Source organism: Poromitra crassiceps, assembly GCF_964638095.1.
Source record: "Poromitra crassiceps genome assembly, chromosome: 3".
Lineage (NCBI taxonomy): Eukaryota > Metazoa > Chordata > Actinopteri > Beryciformes > Melamphaidae > Poromitra > Poromitra crassiceps.
Genome location: NC_139625.1, coordinates 12,576,296 through 12,596,881, shown reverse-complemented (window position 1 = coordinate 12,596,881; position 20,586 = coordinate 12,576,296). Strand labels below are relative to the sequence as shown.

The 20,586-nt window shown below is 47.6% G+C and overlaps 1 protein-coding gene across 1 annotated transcript; it reads left to right on the top strand.

Annotated features, from left to right (window-relative positions):
- Positions 1-2,682: 2,682 nt before the first annotated feature.
- mxra5a (matrix-remodelling associated 5a) lies at positions 2,683-19,160 on the top strand (the record flags this gene model as incomplete). The annotated part of the gene is made up of 8 exons (XM_083632920.1): positions 2,683-2,873; positions 3,699-3,828; positions 4,615-5,005; positions 5,506-7,337; positions 7,521-9,609; positions 11,185-12,103; positions 12,550-12,876; positions 15,773-19,160. The coding sequence occupies 8 exons, from the start codon at positions 2,683-2,685 to the stop codon at positions 17,361-17,363; spliced, it is 7,470 nt and encodes a 2,489-aa protein (XP_083489046.1). The 3' UTR covers positions 17,364-19,160.
- Positions 19,161-20,586: the final 1,426 nt, after the last annotated feature.

The window sequence follows — 20,586 nt, the reverse complement described above, 5'->3', positions numbered from 1 at the left end:
CTTACCACTGCACCACCGTACCCCCCACAAAGTGGGGCATTTTAACAGGAACGACGGGACTTCTGAGCCCTGCCTCAAGTGGCCATTCAAGGAATTACAGCTTAAACAAAGACTTCCACATCTTCCTGGGAAAGGGGCGGAGCTTGCCCTTGGACCCGTGAAGCCCTCTAATTTGAATTTTTAAGATGGAAAGGCAGGAAAAACATGATACAATCAGAGAAATGCAGTGCCTAATGGTTGTGTGTGCTTTTGCATTGATATTTTTTATTTGGAAAAAGTCCAGGTAAAAATATTCAAATTGTTACTGATACTTCAATATACTGGATTGATGCAATAATTATTGAATAGTAAGTTACACGCGCTCGATTCCTAGGCTTGCCCGCTGCGCGGGGTCGCTAGCTCGGCGCCTGCGCGGCCTCGCCCGCCCTCGCCCGCCTTGCTGCTTTCCGAGCTTGCCATGCAGCTCGCATACGCAGGTTGGCCACTGCGCGGCCTCGCCCGCAGCTCAGCTGCTGCGTGGCCTCGACTGATGACATCATCACTGATGACATCACTTATGATGTCATCAGTGGGACTGATGTCATCAGTGGTTTATGACATCACTGATGATGTAATCAGTGGGTCTGATATCATCAGTGGTTTATGACATCACTGATGATGTCACAGTGGGATTTATGACATCACTGATGATGTAATCAGTAGGACAGACAGTGAAACAGACAGAGCCCAGACAGACAGAGCCCTGGCTCCCATTTATATAGGCTACTGAAGATGGAATAGTAAAATCATGTTAAAATGTGTATATCAAAGTAGATACAGTCGGTGGTAATCTACCATTAACTCCCCTATTTGATGGTTACTTTTCTCATCTACTGCAAGTTTGATGTCTTTTTGTGGTGGAGCATTTCTCAATATGACTCACTCAACATGTCCCAGCATAAGGGGGGCTGCTGTTCAGTAGCCAGTAGCCTAGCTTTGTATTCGCAGTCCAAGCCCCACAGCTGCAACGGTCTCTCTCTCTCTCTCTCTCTCTCTCTCTCTCTCTCTCTCTCTCTCTCTCTCTCTCTCTCTCTCTCTCTCTCTCTCTCTCTCTCTCTCTCTCTCTCTCTCCCCACAGAAACTTTGGTGGGTGGCTCCTCCTGCCCTGCGTCTCCACTCGCTGCGCACTGGAGACGCTCTCCACTCATTCCTTTACTGTGGGTCGATTCTGCCACTTATCTTACAGCCCAGTGATCTTTATCCCCAAGAGCAGAATCACTGCTCATTTTGGCCTCAGTGGACACATGTTGCAGCCTGTTTTCCCCTTCCTGTAGAAGTTTCAGTACTTTTTTTTCTTTTCCTCTCTTTTTTCCTTACTTGAGAAATGTGCGTCTTGACGTGTCGACTTAATCCACTTCACCAAAGCCATGTTGTTAAAATGGAATACGAGGAGTTCTCTGCAGAGGGATTATCAAGCTTTTGAGGTAAGAGTCATCTCTATCGATTGCATGAGACTGATTTGAGTTGAAGTCATTCAATATTTAGCACGCACTTTTGGTGTGCGTAATTGAGCAGAGCTCCGATCCACTCAGCCTGTGATGGGGAGTGCAGGCGAGTCAGCGAGCCCAGCCTGCCCTCAGCTCATGTCAGCACTTGCCCCAGGCTGTGCTTTGAGCGAGTCATTTGAGCTTTGAAGGCTTTCATCTCAAATGTTTATTCAATGTGTAGCTACGTCACCATCACTGGAATGCCAATTCATGGTACTTTATTGCGCTGTCCATCATGTAGCCTACTTCGGAAACTTCTGTTTTAAGTGGGAACTGTTGATGATGATGATGATGATGATGATTGTTGTTGTTGTTGTTGTTATATTAACTAATAGCCTTAGTAGTAGTGTTATTCTTATTATTATTATTATTATTATTATTATTATTACCTTTATTAATATTATTATTATTGTTATTATTATTATTGTTGTTGTTGTTGTTGTTGTTGTTGTTGCTGTTATTATTATTATTATGGTAACACAGTTGCTTATTAGCATGCATATTATAGCAGCATTATACTGGCTGTTTAAGCACTTATTAAGGCCTTATTCTGCATACCCATACAACTACTAGGCCATTAATTAAGAGTTGTCCCTCAATAACCTCCTAATTACTTAAAGAGAACATATTGGAGAACTTCACAGAAAAAAACGAAGATTTATTTTGCACATGATCACACATATCCGAAAACTGTAAACAGTTTTGCAGGCATTCATTTAGTTTGACAGTTATTGAGAGTTGATTTTTGAGCTAAGTTGTAAATCCACGTGATGCCATTTATTGGTCTTGAGTCTTAACTTAAGTCAAATCAACTCTCAATATCTGTCAAACTATAAATGAATGCCTGCATTTACAGTTTTTGGATATGTGTTCATGTGCAAAATAAATCCAAATTATTCTGTGAAATTCTCCTTTAATATGAATTAGTGGTACTACCTAATGAGCAAAGATAAGATAAGATTGTAGTAGTACTAGTAGAATATGGTCATGCAGAATAAGGCTTTATAATGATTAATAAACAGGCAATATGAGCATGCTAATAAGCAGCTACTTAACTCCCATTATGATGATGATGATGATGATGATGATGATGATGATGATGATGATTCTCCCCCTGGGCGGCCAGCTGTTGTGACCTTGCCTCCGGTGGCTGAAGATGGCCCGGCCAGCTGTGTGCCTCCTCCACACCCTGGTGCTGCTGCTGCTGGCTGTGCTGCCCCCCGCTGCCGCTCTGCCCTGCCCCCGGCCCTGCTCCTGCCCCCAGCCCACAGAGCTCCACTGCACCTTCCGCTCCCTGCTCTCCATCCCCACCGCCATCTCCAAGCAAGTGGAGCGCATCAACCTGGGGTTAGTCCTGTCTGCCCCCTCAGCACAGCTGTCGTGGCATCTCTGTTATGTTATGTTAGGGTGAGGTCAGGTCAGTTGGCTCATCAGGCAGAGATGGGGACTTGGACTCGAGTCGCACACACAATCACTTGAGACTTGTCCTCAAAACACTTGAGGCTCGACTCGGGACTTGAGATTCGGGACTTGTGCACAATCTTTATTTTGATTTTTGATTTTGCCGCATTAACATTATAGGGAATGTCTACTTTATTTCAGATTTTTTTCCGCATTTTCTCCCCAATTGTACTTGGCCAATTTCCCCCTGCTGACCCGGTCGCTGCTCAACCCTCTGCCGATCTGGGGAGAGCCGTAGACTAGCACCATGCTTCCTCCGACACATGCGCAGTTGTCAGCCGTTTCTTTTCACCTGACAACGGGGAGCTTCATCGGCAGGACGCAGCACGTGGGAGGATCACGCTGTTCCCTTCTGCCCCGAACAGGCGCCCCGACCGACCAGAGGAGGCGCTAGTGCAGCGACCAGGACTCATACCCTTAATCCGGCTTCCCACCCACAGACACAGCCAATCGTGCCTGTATGGACGCCCGACCAAGCCGGAGGTAACACAGGGGCGCGAACCTGCGACCCTCGTGTTGGTATAGGCAGGGGACACAGGCATTGTGCGTACCCCAATTTGAGAACCACTGGACGACCTGCCAAAAAGAGTGGCCCACTTGACCTGATTTCACCCCCATACTGCAGCCTTGCTGTTGTGGCTCTTTAGATTCCATTGTCAATGGCATTGTTTTTATGGCTCACCTACACTTCCTTTGCTGTGTGGTTTCCAGGTTCAACAGCATCAATAAGATCACAGACAAATCGCTGGCTGGTTTGAGGAACCTGGAGCTTCTGATGATCCACGGGAACGACATCCACGCTCTCCCTGATGGAACTTTCAGGGACGCCCTATCCCTACAGGTACAATGGTCATACATGTGTTGCCGATGAATGAATGAATTACTTCCTGCTATTCTGCATCGCAGGGTGCATCCCATAATATGACCTCGCATCTGCATCAGTGGGTCTCGTCCAGGAACCTCCTTGAGAAACATGCTGTCTCTCCTCTGCCATGCTCTCTCTCCCTTGTTACTTCTAAATGTAGTCCAATTTTGCTTTAATTTCACACAGGTAGCTCAGTGGAGTGACTAATAGCAGCACCGGTGTTCTGATTCAGCTTCAGAGGCTGTGCCATTTTGCACTTAATGAAATAATGTTTTAGCAGATGGGAATGCAAAACAAAATGTGAATATGAAGGAGCATTTAATAGCAGCTCCTTGGCATGATAAAAGCAGTTAACCCTTGATCCACACAACTAAAAGCACAGTGATTTAATTCATACATATTTTGTAATCATTTAAAACTCTTGTTTAGAATAGAATAGAATAGAATAGAATAGAATAGAATAGAATAGAATAGAACTGCGACACCAGGGCCGGTGGTATTTGGATTTGGTACATGGTCACTCGCTCCATAACAACACATAACACAACAACCCTAACCCATTCATAGGATGCTATTGTTAGTTTCCGTGCCAGGTTTTAATACTAATTCCTCAGAAGTAATACTACTTATACAGTATCATCAATCAGTTTCACAATGCTTGGTTAGCATGCTTAGCATTCATAATATGTTATTGTTAGTGTCCTTTTTGAATTGTAATGTCAGGATAATGACTTTGGTTCCTCTCTTTCTTCATTGGTCTAGATGCTGAAGATCAGCTACAACAAGCTGAGGGAGATCAACAGACACACGCTTCAGGGCCTGTGGGCTTTGGCCAGATTACACCTGGATCACAACCGGCTGGAGTTCATCCACCCAGACGCCTTCCAGGGCCTCACCTCCCTGCGCCTGCTGCAGCTGGAAGGCAACCGGCTTCAGCAGCTGCACCCGGCAACCTTCACCACCTTCTCCCTGATGGGCCACTTCCACGTGTCCACCCTGAGGCACCTGTACCTGTCGGACAACCAGCTGACCACGCTGCCCGGAGGGCTGCTGCCGACCATGCCTCAGCTGGAGAACCTGTACCTCCACGGGAACCCGTGGAGCTGCGACTGCCGCATGAGGTGGCTCCATGGCTGGGATAAAACCTCACCAGGTTAGCCCTTTCACTTCTGGATAGCAAATTCATTTAGATATCTTACTTTTCTTGTACTTCAGGATAAACCGCAGAGACGTGTTGCTTTGAGTGAGGGCGGCATGGTGGCTAGCACTTTCCACTCACAGCAAGAAAGTCCCGGGTTTGATCCCGGGTCCTTTCTGTTGTTCTCCTGGGTTTCCTCCCACAATCCAAAGACATATGGTCACATGGATTGGATACTCTAAATTACCCATAGGTGTGATTGTGAGTGTCTATATGAGTTGTGCCCTGTGATGGACTGGTGACCTGTCCAGAGTATTTCCACCCAATGCATGCTGGGATAGCCTCCAGCCACCCGTGACCTTGAATGGGAACGAGCAGGTAAAGACGATGAATGAATTGTGGTTGTGATTTTAGAGCATATACAGATGATAAATTACAATTGTTTTAGGTCTTATTTGAAGTTGCCAAATTAGCAGTCATAACAATAGTGCTGCTCTTGTTTTCTTGTGCTCTAGGTGTTTTGAAGTGCAAAAAGGACCGGGCCCTCCCCGGCGGCCAGTTGTGTCCCATGTGCGCCTCCCCCAAGCACCTCCAGAGGAAGGAGCTCCAGGCTCTGGAGAACTTGGTCTGCAGCAGCCCCGTCATCAGCTCTCCTCAAAGGGCCACCGCACCCGAGGACACAGAGAGCGAGGTCATGGGCCCGGATGACTTCAGGGAACCGTTCGGCAACATCTCCCTGGGCATGTCTGACGAACATGGGAATAAGGTGGATCTGGTGTGCAGCATTGGCGAGCCCAGAGAGATCACCAAGATCAACTGGGAGCAGGTCAACCAGCTCCAGCTGGCCTCCAACATCACCCTGTCAGTAGATCTGGAATGCCCTATCGACAGGGAGAACTACGAGCGACTCTGGAGGCTCATCGCGTACTACAGCAACGTGCCAGCCCACCTACAGAGGGTGATCATGCTGAGTAAAGAGCCTCATCTCAGCTACACGTACAGACAGGATGCGGAGAAGGACGCACTTTATTACACTGGTGTGAAGGTGAACATGGTGGCCCAGCCGGCATGGCTGATGCAGACATCTGTCGACCTGCAGCTGAACAGACCTCAGTCCACAGGGAAGAGGGTCAAGTTGCTCCTGAGCACGCGCCTCTCCGAGACCGTGGAGGCTGAGCTGGTGCGCAGACAGAGGAGGACATGGGTCATGATTGAGTCCACAAACACGACTCGTACAGTGTTGAGTGCTGTGGTGGGACGCGCTACCCAAATGTACTGTAACGTGCAAAGTTCAGACCGAGCGGTTATCCGTTGGATGCTGCCAGACGGCTCCAAGGTGGCGGCGCCGTACAGCAGCCCAGACAACAGGCTGTCTGTGTCTACTGATGGACAGCTGGCCATTAAAACCGTCGGCCACTCAGACACAGGAATTTACTACTGCATCGCTGAGGTTCACGGAGATCTCGCCATCCTGCCGTTCCGTCTGACAGTGGAGGAATCCTCCAGCCCTCCTCCAGGGGCAGATGGCTCACCTCCGCCTGTCGAGGGATTCGCGGGGGACCCCGTCTCCCTGCCTTGCGCGGCATCTGGCTCACCTGATGCTGAGATTAACTGGATTCTACCAGGCAGCAACATAGTCAGTTTCAAGGCCAACTCTTCCAGAGCGTTGGTCTATTCCAACGGCACTTTGCGAATCGCACAGGGGCAGTTATCGGACAGCGGCTATTATAAATGCGTCGCCATAAATCAACACGGTGTGGATACTCTGGCAACAAAAGTCACCCTCACCAGACGCACGGGGGTGATAAGGCCACTGAGGAAGTTTCCAGCGAGACCTCAGTCAGCCTCGGGGGTCAACACCAAGATTAAAGTCCCCACGGAGGAGGTGGAGGAGGCATCTGGGGATGGGGAGCTCACTCGGGTGAGCCGCCCGGATCTCACGAGAAGGAGAGGCCCGGGTGGGGTGGGTGCAGGCAGGCGGCTGGGACATCCGTCCAGGGGTACGTGGCGGAGGCCGCCGGTGCTGCGGAAGCCAACGGGGCCGCGCGTCGAGGACAAGAAGAACGCCGTCACCGACACCAGGAGACGGGTCAACATGTCAAACAATAAAATAGACCCGGAGAAATGGGCGAACATCTTGGCTAAGATTAGAGACCGAGGCGGTCAGAATACGGTGACGCCAAAGCCAGTTCAGCACACCACAGAGATGCAGACGACACCGCGGTCACAAGACAATAGGGAGGGATCGACAGAGGACGAGGAAGAGAGCCGGGTTTACACCACAACATCACCATCAGGCCCAATGCAGCGCACCAACACTCAAACCAATCATATCCATCGTACACGAGTGACGCCCAACACTCACAACACACTAGTAGACACACATCCTACAGCAGCCCCACACACATCATACAGTACTCACAAAGTACCCCAGACATCTCACGACACCAACCCACACACAAGCTCAAGTGGTGTCTTTCCCCTTCCACGGCCCACATCTGTTCCCCACATCGCTGTCACCCGTTGGCAGACTAACCCCGACAGTGCAAGCAGCAGCAGCAGCACGTCGTCGTATGACAAGTCTGGACAAGGCAATCAAAGCACTAACACAGATGTGGATGCAGTCACAGCAGCTGATACGTCCGAGGCATCTGAGGGGAGCGAGGACGAGGATACACGACGTCATGTTGTGGCCGGCGGCTCTAACGAGGACAGAGAGCCCTCTTTAGGTGGAAGTCAGCTCAGCAGCCCTGCAGTGAGCGGCCCAACTGAACCCGAAACAAACCGCCGCGAGAATGGAAAATATCTTAGTGAGACCGCAACGACATCGCCGCCACACACTCGGCCAAAGGACACAACTCTTGACAGTTTGCGCTCTGGAGCGCCGCTCGCGATGCCCTCTGCGACGGCGAGGCCTGCGCTCGCCCCGACGACGAGAAAGGAGTTTGGCGTGACCGCTCGCCCCCGACGCCCTCATTCCAGGAGGAGGAACGGGGGTCGGAGGAGAAGGCCGAACAGGAAGAAGCAAAAGCTGAATGGACTCTCGCGCTTTAGCACCGCCGCACCGGCGGATGCTACCCCTGCAGCAACAGCCAGGACCACTGCCTCCACACGGCTAAAAATAGAAGCATCAACAGCCAGGACCACTGCCTCCACACGGCTAAAAATAGACTCATCAGAAATGACCATAATCAAAACAGCAGCCAACTTCAATACCACTGTTCCATTCACGGGCGGCCAAGCAACGTCATCAGGCAGACTGAGTCACAAAGAAAGCACAGTCTCCAGGCATGATGAACTAGCCTCTCTCCCCGAAACAAAGGCCAGCCTTCTCCGCCCGGCCAAACCACTGTTCGAAAGCACATCAGCCACACCATCATTTCCAGCGACCTCTCCAGGAGCGGGTCGCGGAGGAGAGACGAGCGCTCCGGGAGCCTCGGGGATCTCGGAGAGCGCGTCTCCTCCGGACCGTCGGGATACGCCCACGTCAGCTAGTCGGCAGAGCTTTACGAGCACCCCTCTTCCGCCTGTGAAACCTTTAGAGGAGACACAAAGGGTTAAAAGTGTTACGGGAGACCTTGGACCTGTGCCACATTCTGACAAGTCCCCGGGGAATTTCCACACTGAGCTGCAAGTGCAACCAGATGGAGAGCAGAACCAATCGGGCCATCGATACACAGCCACCGAAAAGATGCCTTTGAAAGAGATCGGCGGGGAGCCATCCTCCTCGCCTGTGTCCTCCTTCATCCAGCGTGAAATGAACACGACCTTCGGCGCACACACTCAAAGTGTCTCAATTACCACCGAGAGCAGCCTCCTTTTCGATGATGGAGTTGCCGAGACAGAATGGATTACCGCAAAGAGGCCTCAAGCATCTGAAAGTTCTTATCAGAGTTCTAGTCGAAATACAACTAGCAGCGCCGCCTCAGACGAGGACAGGCCTATAAAAGAAATGACCCACCGAGGAGCAGACGCCAACGCTCTCAGTACGAGCACCACTATAACAACACCTGCCTCCTCTACCACAGCAAAGCCTCCTCGTGTGATCCCGTCCCGGGGGAGGCCACATGTCACAATGCCCAAAAACACGGGACCTCCGTTGAGGACCACCGTGCAGGAGGGTCCAAAGTTCAACCACATCCCGGACAACCACAGCCAAGACCAGAAAAGCCATTTCCCCCCAGACAAAGATCTCCCTAACATCAGCAGATCAGAGCCGAGCACAACAACAGCAGCCGCCGCTCATCCTGCAGCAACTCGCTCGCCCGATCGCGAAATAGGACTCGGTGACAGAACGAATCCAGCCTCCCCAAAGCAGACCGGTGGACAGAGAGTCAGACAGACGACCACCCTCGCCCCCCCCACAATTACCCCGACATCTCGGTCCATTGCACAGACCGATGCATCCAGGGAGAGGCTGAGAACAGGCACCGCTTCGACCCAGGATGTGTCCACAAGGCATGGGCTACCTGGATTAGGCTCTATTCCAAGAGGGAAGCCGAGGATAACAAAGAGCCATTTCCAGACTATTACTGTGAATGCCGAAACAGATGCGCAGCTTCCCTGCGAGGCTGAGGGGGAGCCCATGCCCTTCCTGTCGTGGACTAAAGTTGCCACTGGTATGTATGACTCAATCTGATAACTCTCATAACTCTCATAACTCATAACTCAGCATTCTTGGCACTTAATTCCACGAGGCAGAGCAAGTTTATTCTTCATACACAGAGGCAATTTAAAGTGCTTTACATAAAATAGAGAAATAGAGAAAAGAGCATGCAGAAATAAAAACAGATATTACAAGGTGGAAAAAGATCAATTTCGCATAGGCTAAAAGAACAAGCAAAATGCATTACATTAAAAGATGAATAATCAAGTAAAATAGAGAGATATTTTACCCACCTAAAGGAAACATAGAATCATGTGATGTTACTGCTTGGTATTTCTACGTCTAATTCACACATAGCCTCAAACCTGCCCTCGTTTTTGATCAGAGTAGGATGTAATCTCACTGTGATTTGTTACAACAAACCCTGCAAACATGTTGTACATCGATTAGATGATATGACAGCCTGCACCAATGTTGAAAACCTGTGTAAATATATAGTAGTGCCAAAATGTAAGTTGAGACAATGTCCATAGTGGTCCATAGCTCAGCTGATACCTGCAACATTTTGTGAAATCAGAACCTAATTATCTTTTTGATATCAGTTCAGAACACTTTCAAAGGCTGTTTTCATATGAATGTTTACTTTATATTGTGAACATTTAGTGCTAATCTGGGTTGACTTTGAACTTTGACCTGCACATCACTGTCTGTCAAATGCTGTCTGCATCATCACTGCAAATGTCGGTTATCTGTGTGTTTATGATATCACATGTCTAACTCACTATATAGCACAGTGGCTGTGCCTCTTTTTTTTTTAACTCGCAACCTCTGACGACCCAGAGATGTCCATACATGACGAGGCCGATGAACTGTGACACCACAACAACTTTTAATTTCCTGTATCAGACCGAGTCATAATTGGTGGAAGCCCAGGGGCTGCAGATATCCCTCATTCCACAGCTATCTAATCTAACACAGTCTACCTCCAGGGGATAGTTGCATTATAGCGGTAAACGCAGAAAGATGAATCCTAGAGATTATCAACATGATATATATAAGCCTCCCCGAAATCATCTTCTCATCTCCGGTAACATCTCAACCGCTATATGGTAACCCCCACTGTTATAGCACACAAGCTTATATTTTTGTACATCCTGTAAATCCTTCGTATAATATCCGACGTATAATATGCACATGTAAAGGATAATATGTGAGACAATATTATCTTTCTCATATGCCTCATATTCCTCTGATTCACATATATTGGCTTCTTCCTATTTTTACGATTCTTTTTTATAATGCACAAATCTGCATTTCTGTCTCACTAAGTTCCGCTTCTACAGATACTACTTTTCACATTGTGTTGATGATGCATTTGACATATTTGTGTGAGGTATTTGGACTTGTTGGTTGCGTATGTTTACATAACCCTCATTTTTGCTATAATCTGATTTAGATCCTGTTCTTCTGATGCTTGCTTTGCGAGGGCTAGTTCTCCATGAGGATCATTCCGTTTTAATGTAATCTAATGTGTGAATAAACATGTCCTTCATCGTGTTTTGACATGTCCATATTTCCATTCACACAGGGGCAAGTGTTGCTCAGAACACCAGGGTCCAGAGATTTGAGGTCCATCCCAACGGTACACTGATCATCAGGAAGACACAACCCATGGACCGGGGCCAGTACCTGTGCATGGTGCAGAACCAGTATGGCACCGACAAGATGGTGGTCAGCCTCGCGGTCCTATCTCAGCACCCGCGGGTGCTCCAACCTCGGCACCGAGACGCCACTGTCTATCTAGGCGGCAACATCGATTTGGAGTGCAGTGTCCAGGGGCACCCTAACCCCCGAGTTACGTGGGTGCTTCCTGACTATGTCCACATGGCCGCCGCCCCGCTTGCTGTCGCTTCTCAGCGAGTGGCGGTGCATAGTAACGGCACCCTGCGGATCACACAGGCCGGGTACACAGACAGAGGGATTTACAAGTGCATCGGCAGCAGTGCAGCGGGGGCCGACACGGTGTCCGTGCGTCTCCACGTGTCTTCGTTGCCACCTGTGATCCAGCAGGCGGCACATGAGAACACCACCCTGCCAGAGGGCAGCACCGCCTACATCCACTGCACCGCCAAGGGTTCCCCGCCACCCGTCATCCGCTGGATCACACCCGATGGCTTCCAGCTCGTCGCTTCGCAGTTTGTTAGTGGACGCAACCTCCTCGTCTTCCCCAATGGGACGCTCTTTGTGTCCGGTGTGGGCCCGGGGAACGCCGGGAGGTACGAGTGCACGGCCAGCAATTCGGTGGCAGCCACCAGGAGAACGGTGATGCTGAGCGTACGGAGGAGCCCTTCCTCCTCCACCAAGGCCAGGATCGCCTCCTCGTCTCCCCAGAGGACGGATGTGATCTACGGGGGGAAGCTGCAGCTCGACTGCCTGGCTGCAGGACAGCCGGAGCCCCGCATCATCTGGAGGACTCCCAGCAACAAACTGGTGGATGCTCAGTACAGGTGATGGATGAACGAACGAACGAGGGAACGAACGAATGAATGAGCAAGAAAACAAGGAATAAATGAATAAATAAATGCTCACATACATATAGGTATATAGAGAGAGAGACATAAACAAACAAACAAATAAATAAACAAACAAATAAATAAATATGCCCAAATGACTGAATAAATGCTTAAATTATTTCCCTAATAAATGAATGCCTAAGTGAATAAATAAAATCTGTATGGATTTGTCAGGTGGTCTGATTTTTAATCAGAACTGAATATATGGGGGCGGGGGAGCTTACAGTAAACAATAGGATGACAGATTTAAAAAAAAACTAACTGAAAGCATTGTGTACATTCATATTAATAATGTTAAAATGAAATAAACAGAAAATTCCTTTGAACTCACATTCCAGCCGCATTCACCACATCTAAAGAACGGCCATTCTCTTTACCAGTTTTGACCCCAGGATCAAGGTCTTCCCCAACGGCACTATGACCATCCACTCCATGACCGACAAGGACGGCGGCGACTACCTATGTGTGGCGCGCAACAAGATGGGCGACGACTACGTCCTGCTGCGGGCCAATGTGCTGACCAGGCCGGCCAAGATCCAGCAGAAGCAGCAGCGGTCCAGCCAGGAGGTGGCGTACGGGGGCAACCTGAAGGTGGACTGCGTGGCCTCTGGCCTCCCCAACCCCCAAATCAGCTGGGCGCTGCCCGACGGCACCATGGTCAACCCGGACAAACAGACAGAGCGAGTCAGCGGGGGGCGCAGTCGCAGGTAAGCCCTGCATCCCTGTGTCCCTCCAATACTATTCCTATATACACCCACTTTCTGTACAGAACAGCGTTGATAGATTTTCTAAATCACGGTAGAAAACAATAGTTCAAAAATATTTCCAACCCATTCAATTGGCTTCGTTTTAGACCGCCAAACTTAATTTGTCTTTCTTGTGTTAAGTAGGAGTACAATTATTGGTGTAAAAATAACTAAAGTAAAAGTATTAAGTCATTTAAAATATACTCTATAGTGATTCTCAAACCTTTTCATGTAGGACCCATAATTTTATCCTCATACAGTAAGAGCCAGAGATGCCCCATCTGATGAGATTCTATCTCTCAAATCTGAGAATGTTTTTTGTTAGGATCTGATTTTGTCCAGAATTATGACGTGAAACTACAATCAAAACAGTCATTCTTCTCTACATTCTCTAATTGTGTTCACTTGTTGTAAATTAAATAAACAATTCATCAATTTGCTGGGGGCCCCTGGAACCCCCTCAAGGAACCCTAGTGGTCCCAGGACCCCCCGTTGAGAATTGTTGACAATATGTGATAATGCTATAGACCACATGTGTCAAACTCAAGGCCCCGGGGCCAAATCCGGCCCGGCATCTCATTTTATGTGGCCCACGAGAGCTAGCTAAGAATACAATTTGGGCAATACAATTCTACTTCAATTAGTACAATGATGAGCTTTTTAAAAATAAGATTCCAAATTATCATCATTCACAAAGAAAAAAACTCATCCCTATTAATCAATACCTTCACTACGCTACGTTGATCCTTCTATTGACGTTAGCCATCCAGTCAGCCAGCAAAGCATGTGAACTAGCTATAAAACAACCAAGCTAAAACAAACCAAAGATACTGTAGCTGGCTGGATGTTAGCTAAGCAACGGTCATCATGGATACATTTGAGGATTTCACATAACATTTCCTCCACATTCTTGATGTTTGATGTGCAATTTACCTTTGACCAATTTCTGATGCAATGCTTATGGAGAGCGTACAAATTGTGTACTCTGTAATTGATGCAATTCGAAATTTAGCAAAGTACTGACTACTGAGTCAAAATATACTTAAATAGCTACAAGCTAAATTACTAACTTAAAAAACTTTAAAAAGTACAGTACAAGAAGTCTACATGAGAGAGCTGCTCAATTACATTAACACAAGGAAATGTAATTTGCTATGTTTGGTTTATTTGTCACATGTAATAACATTTTATAATAACGTTCGGTCGTAAGTCATTACCGTTATTCCCCATGAAGATAACAGCAGTGAGGTGGTTTACAGTTGAAATGTCAAATGTTAATTTGTCTTTCAGTTTTATTTTATTTGTCAGTCAGGGGGAAACATTCATCTCATGTGGCAGATCTTTAGCAAACAAAGTCAAAAAGCAAGACACACGCTTTCATGGCAAGGTCTGAACTCTCTTGGCCAGTGGTGTTCCTACAATCTTTATCTTTGCCAACATCTTATTTGAGTAATAAACACACAATAAATTAATCAACGTGGCATGTTTAGACTCATTAGTAATGGCAGTAAGCCATTCATCAAATGATTGCCGGTAAACGACGGAAATGGGCACACATGTTGGAAACTCCACGGGCAGCGGGGTGCACCCTGGAAGATGAATGACTTGTCTTCTATAGAAAATGACGCAGTTGTGCCATGGACAGGGATGCAGCAACTTCAACAACTTCACTTGTAATTGCCTTTTCCTGTTTTGAAGTACATTATTGTGTTTACATGTGGCGTGTCAAAAAGTTGGTCTAACAGGGTTTAACAACCAAACTTGCTATCCCCCCTCCTCCCCATTTCAAACACGCAAGTTGGCTGAGCACATAAAAACATTCACATTACATCATATAGCAGCACTTTTGTTGCTCATCTGCCAAAGAAAAGGCTCAAAAGAAGGCCAAATGCTGACACAGAAGCTACATAATTGGTATGCAGAAAGCTCTCGTAATAGTTTCCCTTGTATATGGACAAATGTGATGAATTGCTTGGGGAGGAATACCACACATCATGTGACGCAATATTTATATCTTCATCTATGAGCGCAGTCTTCCTGAAGATTAAGGGACTCAAATCCTCACTTCTAATTGGACAATTGATCATTTACAGTTGTCAGTCTTACCGAGAAGTGTATATTTTTAGCCCACAGTCCTGCACTGTGTTATGGAAATACATGATAGTCATTTCCCCGAAAGAAATCTCAAGAAAATCCATCAAAAATGATCCTCATTAAAGGATGGCTTTACTGATAATCGACCCATTTGTATCATTAATCATCTCGGTAATATAAGCACATGGGCAGTGTTTACCTTCTCTCTGTGTTTTCCTCATGGAGATCTCCCATTTGCTCCTCTGGCAAAGCGCTCCGTTGTTACGAGTTTTACGTCACAACGGAGCTGCGGAGGTTCTGCTGGAGAGGCAGAATCTGCTCCGAGGGCGGCTGTTATTGTTTATTTTTATTTTTTAAGTATGTGCACATCCACAGAGAATGCATGGAGAGCCTTAACGAGCCTTAATGACTTGCAGCTGGCGGGGTGGAGTTTCTGCAGGAGGATTTTTCTCTCTGAGGTAAACAGAGAGAGAAGGTAAACACTCCCCATGTGCTTATATTACCGACATTATATATGATACAAAGTGGGTTGATTATCGGTAAAGCCATCCTTTAAGGACAGACCAACTGTATAAAGAAATTGTTAAATGATAACTTTGAGGCTACCTTGTTCTACATACAGCAACAAACAAATGAGCACATTTTATAAACATTCTATGGATGTAATGTTCTATAGCTTGTCATTACCAGCTTCATTACAATCGTCAAAGTGTAACAATCTCTATCCCTCTCCTCCCCCACCCCCTGTCTGAATGGTGCGTAGGTACGTGGTGTTTGGCAACGGGACGCTGTACTTTAATGACGTCGGCATGCGAGAGGAGGGCGACTACACCTGCTACGCCGAGAACCAGCTCGGCAAAGACGAAATGAAGGTCCGAGTAAAGGTGAAGGCTGCGACCGACCCGCCGCAAATCCAGAGCAAAAACCACGAGATCGTCCGGGTTTTCTACGGCGAGACGGTGTCGCTGAAGTGCAGCGCCAAGGGGGAGCCCACGCCCGTTATCACGTGGATGTCCCCCACCAACAGAGCCATCTCCCCGACTCCGGACAAATATCAGGTCCTGAATGATGGGACCTTGGTGGTTCAGAAGACCCAACGCTTTGATGGAGGTAACTACACTTGCACAGCCAGGAACAGTGCAGGCCAGGACCACAAAGTCATCAGGCTGGAGGTCCTGGTTACTCCTCCGACGATCAACGGATTGATTGGCACCGCCAACGCCGTGAGGGCGACTGCGACCCGGGATCAACGGAAGTGGGTGGACTGTGTAGCGAAGGGGACCCCCGTCCCCCGCGTCATGTGGGTCCTGCCGGGAAACATGATCCTCCCTGCGCCGTACTACAGCAGCAGAATGGCGGTTCACCCTAACGGGACCCTGGACATCCGCTCGCCCAAGAGGTCAGACTCGGGTCAGCTGACTTGTATCGCCCGTAACGAAGGCGGGGAGGCCAGGCTCACGGTTCACTTGGATGTGAAAGAGGTGGTGGAGAGGCCGCAAATCAGAGGCCCGAAAACAGATAGCCTGTCGCTGACCGTGGGGAACGCCATGACGTTGAACTGCTCCTTCGAGGGCACCGCGCTACCCCACGTCACTTGGGTCCTACCCAACGGTACTCCTCTGCTGAGTGGCGCTCGCTTCTCCAAGTTTTTCCACCGGCCCGACGGCTCTTTGGTCATCAGCAACCCCTCTGTGGCCGAGGCTGGTATGTACCGCTGCCTGGGCCGGAACTCCGGAGGGCTGGTGGAGCGGACCGTCACCCTGTCCCCGGGGAGAAAGCCAGAGATCGGCAACAGATACAGCTCTCCCGTCAGCATCATGAACGGGGCGAACGTTTTGCTCCATTGCTTATCCAGCGGCAAATCCCTCAGACTGACGTGGACGCTGCCCAGTGGGGTCGTCCTCAGCCGGCCGCAGCGAGCCGGACGATACGCCGTCCTGTCCAACGGGACGCTGGCCATCCAACAGGCGTCCGTCTACGACCGGGGGTCTTACGTTTGCCGAGCAGCCAACGAGTACGGGAGCGCTCTGCTCTCGGTGCCGGTCGTCGTAATCGCGTACCCGCCTCGTATTACCAACGGCCCTCCCGCTGTGATGTACGCCAAGCGGGGAGTCGCCGTCCAGTTGAACTGCGTAGCGGCCGGCATCCCTAGAGTAGAAGTAGCGTGGGAAACGCCCGATAAGACCCGCCTGGCTGTTAGCTCACAGCCGCGCCTGTTTGGAAACAAGTACCTCCATCCACAAGGCTCCCTCATCATCCAGAACCCGACACAGAGGGACGCCGGCTACTACCGCTGCACGGCCAGGAATGCCATCGGCGTGGACTCTAAAGCGACGTATCTCAACGTGTTCTGAAGGAACTCGCTCGAGAAATGGTTCAGCATCACCATTATGCCCAAGGAACTGCCCAGTTGAAAAGCAGCTAAATGCTTTTAATCAACCGAAATGTTGTAAAAACTGCTGTCAAAATGTAAAAACGTATGTTATAATGGCTTGATTGAAGCCATTGTGTTTAAGAGGTCTGCGATGTTGCGTCAGGTGTGCCATAGATTAGCATGTCTGCTAGCCTACTTGGTAGGCTATGGAAAATATGAATTGGCTTTTGTGAATTTTGATCTTTTACTTGCTTTTAATATTGATTTCTGCTAACAAAATGCTAATCATCAAGGAAAGTGGACTACAATAACACTGATGCATTGGTTTGATGCTGTGGTCTGGTCACGGGCAACTTTCTCTCTGTGTAGTACAGTACGTTGAAGTTATTATGATTTTCATAGCATTACATTGAATAGTTATTGTAGTTGTTATTGCTCATAGTTTCCTTGTTCTCATAGTTGTTCTTTTGCTGTTTTTTTCTTCTCCATTCCTGCTAGTTACAGGCTAGTAATTTCCCATTAGCAATTTGCTAGCAACAGTCAATGTAAAAAGTAACAGAATTGACAAAAATTCACAAAGGTGTTTTTTTTTATGGAACAAAATGTAGTACTAAGCCTCTATGTAGCACAAATGATTGTATTCTTGTTAATCCCATTCATATTTTCCATAGGTATTTTGGACACAACAAACACTAGAAATGCTAACTTAGCATACACAATTACATAAGACTTTGCTTCTTTATAGAGCTGAACACTCACGTGACATCTCTTGCCCCGGAAGTGAGTTTCCCATTAATTTTCACCATAGACATTTAGAAACATCCTTATATAACAAATCAGGAGTGACCATAAAACATTTCACTTGGAGAAAAAACAAAAAATAAAGTGTGTGTGTGTGTGTGTGTGTGTGTGTGTGTGTGTGTGTGTGTGTGTGTGTGTGTGTGTGTGTGTGTGTGTGTTGCTCACTCCACTCACGATTCAGTAGGTCACGGGTTGGCTTGGTTCCAGCCTTGAAACATCACATGGATTTTTTGAAATATCTATTGAGAAAATGAATGGAAACTTACTTCCGGGGCAAGAGATGTCACGTGACTGTTCAGCTCTAATAGGCTACAGTTAAAGTGAGAAGCAATTTATTCTTCCACGAATCCCATCATGATCAGTGACCAAAGAAGACTATGTTATATACTGCACATGTAAGGAGACATTTTCTTTGATAATACAGTTTTCTTTTCAATCTCTTCTGACAATGACAGTGTATGTCAAGCTGTATAGAATTGCATAGCTTCACTTTTTTTTTTTTTTACCTAGAAAATATTGTTTAACTTATATAATACAAAATCGATCGGAAATGTGTATCATGTTGCTGAGATTGATTTTTATGGCATTTTTAAAGGCGGGTGATAGATTGTTTTTCCTTTTTGGCATATTTGACTCAACCAAATTCATCACAAACATTTCTTGGCATGCGATACCATTTCATAAAGCTCCACCTCAAGTCAATTTCACTTGCTTCAATAACTGGAGCCACATTTTTCAATAACTGTGATTGTTTCCTGCTCTCAGCAGTGTGTGTCATCTTTGAATCAGCTTATGAAAAATGCTGATGCGGTCCCTGCTATGTCCTCATTTGTAAATTATTTGTCTTTGACAGACTGGTGCGTGACAATTTTTACATATTTTAATAAAAGATTTCTACCCGTTTTGACTAAGCTCGGTCTAAAAACAAAAAAGAAACTTGTGAAAACTTTTTGATTTATTGCTGAGGTAGGGATAGTAAAAGATTGAAAAACGATGACTCAAGATTGTGTGTGCCACTGTACTTTAAATGACATCCTTTAAGAGTGAATAATGTTTATATGAGAACTTGGAAAAAGGAGCATTGGCCAAGAAAAAAGGTTGAGGAAATATAAACAAGAACTTTTTGAAGGAGGTAAGACTGATGTGTATTTTTCTCGTAGAATTAGTCCAAAGTTACGAGCTGGAAGGCTTTACATGCAGCTGGCCTTATAGCGCGCAGAGCGCAGATGAACGTCTGAGAAAATACTCAACTTAGCATTTTGGATGAAGGAAGTAGGTCACCATTACTCTCGAAGAGCAAGAACCTCCAATCATCGCCCTGGGAATTACTGTAGTCACGCTCTCCTCTTCCAGTGAGGAGAAACATCTGGATCATGAGGAAATCCTCCATTAGTTCAGCAGATTCTGTCGCAAAGAATCACACTTTGAAAGATCGTAATGTGTTCAATTCGCTCTATTAAACCTATTAACTATCACAGCACATTCAACGTCAAAGGCGCTGAGGTGAACTAATGCCATACCCAGACTATATTTTCTAACTTCCACCCCGACGCAATTTAGCCTGCTCCTTTCACATGAAAACATTCTGGCTGTGGCTTTGCGTCATTTCCCACCCTGCAAATTGATTGCGCCGCAGTGAGGTGTGCATGTGCTTTTCTCATCGTATCCCCACATGGCACGAAGAGGCCCGTCCGCTAAACCGGATCATCGCTCGCGGCGCTCTGCTTCGCCGTGACCTCGAGGTATTACAGCGCTGTCTGTCTGTGACCCGGGGACCTGGTCAAATACAGATCCTGGAAAAGCTCCACATCTTGGGCCCACCTGTTTCTCTCACGTGCGGTCGGTCGGTCGGCAGCTATTAGCGCTGAAGGCACTTATACATTCTCATTGCAGGAAGAGGCAGTCGTCAACACTAAGCAATGCCGGGGCGGGAAATCGGACATCATAGGAAATGGAAAAAGAAGAAGTCGCTATCTGGGGGGGGATTTATTCGCAATCAAGACACATCCTCGACCCAGACGCCGCAGAAAGCACCGAGGCATTAGCGAGGGGAAGTGCCTATGATCTGTGGGCTGCCTGGTTGGAGGTTTGAACACGCGGGGGCTCGCTGATTGACGAATCAAAGGCGGCACAAAGGGAGCTGGGGGCGGCGGAGAGCCTGTGTGGGCCCGCAGCAACACGATCAATACATTCACACTTCAAGGCACTTCATATATCTGAGCAACAGAGAACCCGTGTTTGAAGAGGAGTTGAAAAGGCGACTACAACAGAAAGCACTGGGCTCTGTGTTGTGTGCATGAGAGAGCAGCAGAGTGTGGCTGGCTGGTGAGATGCCTTGCTCACTGTAATCAAAGCAGCACTTGGTAGTACACACATCCAGTAATAAAAGAGCTGCAGATGGT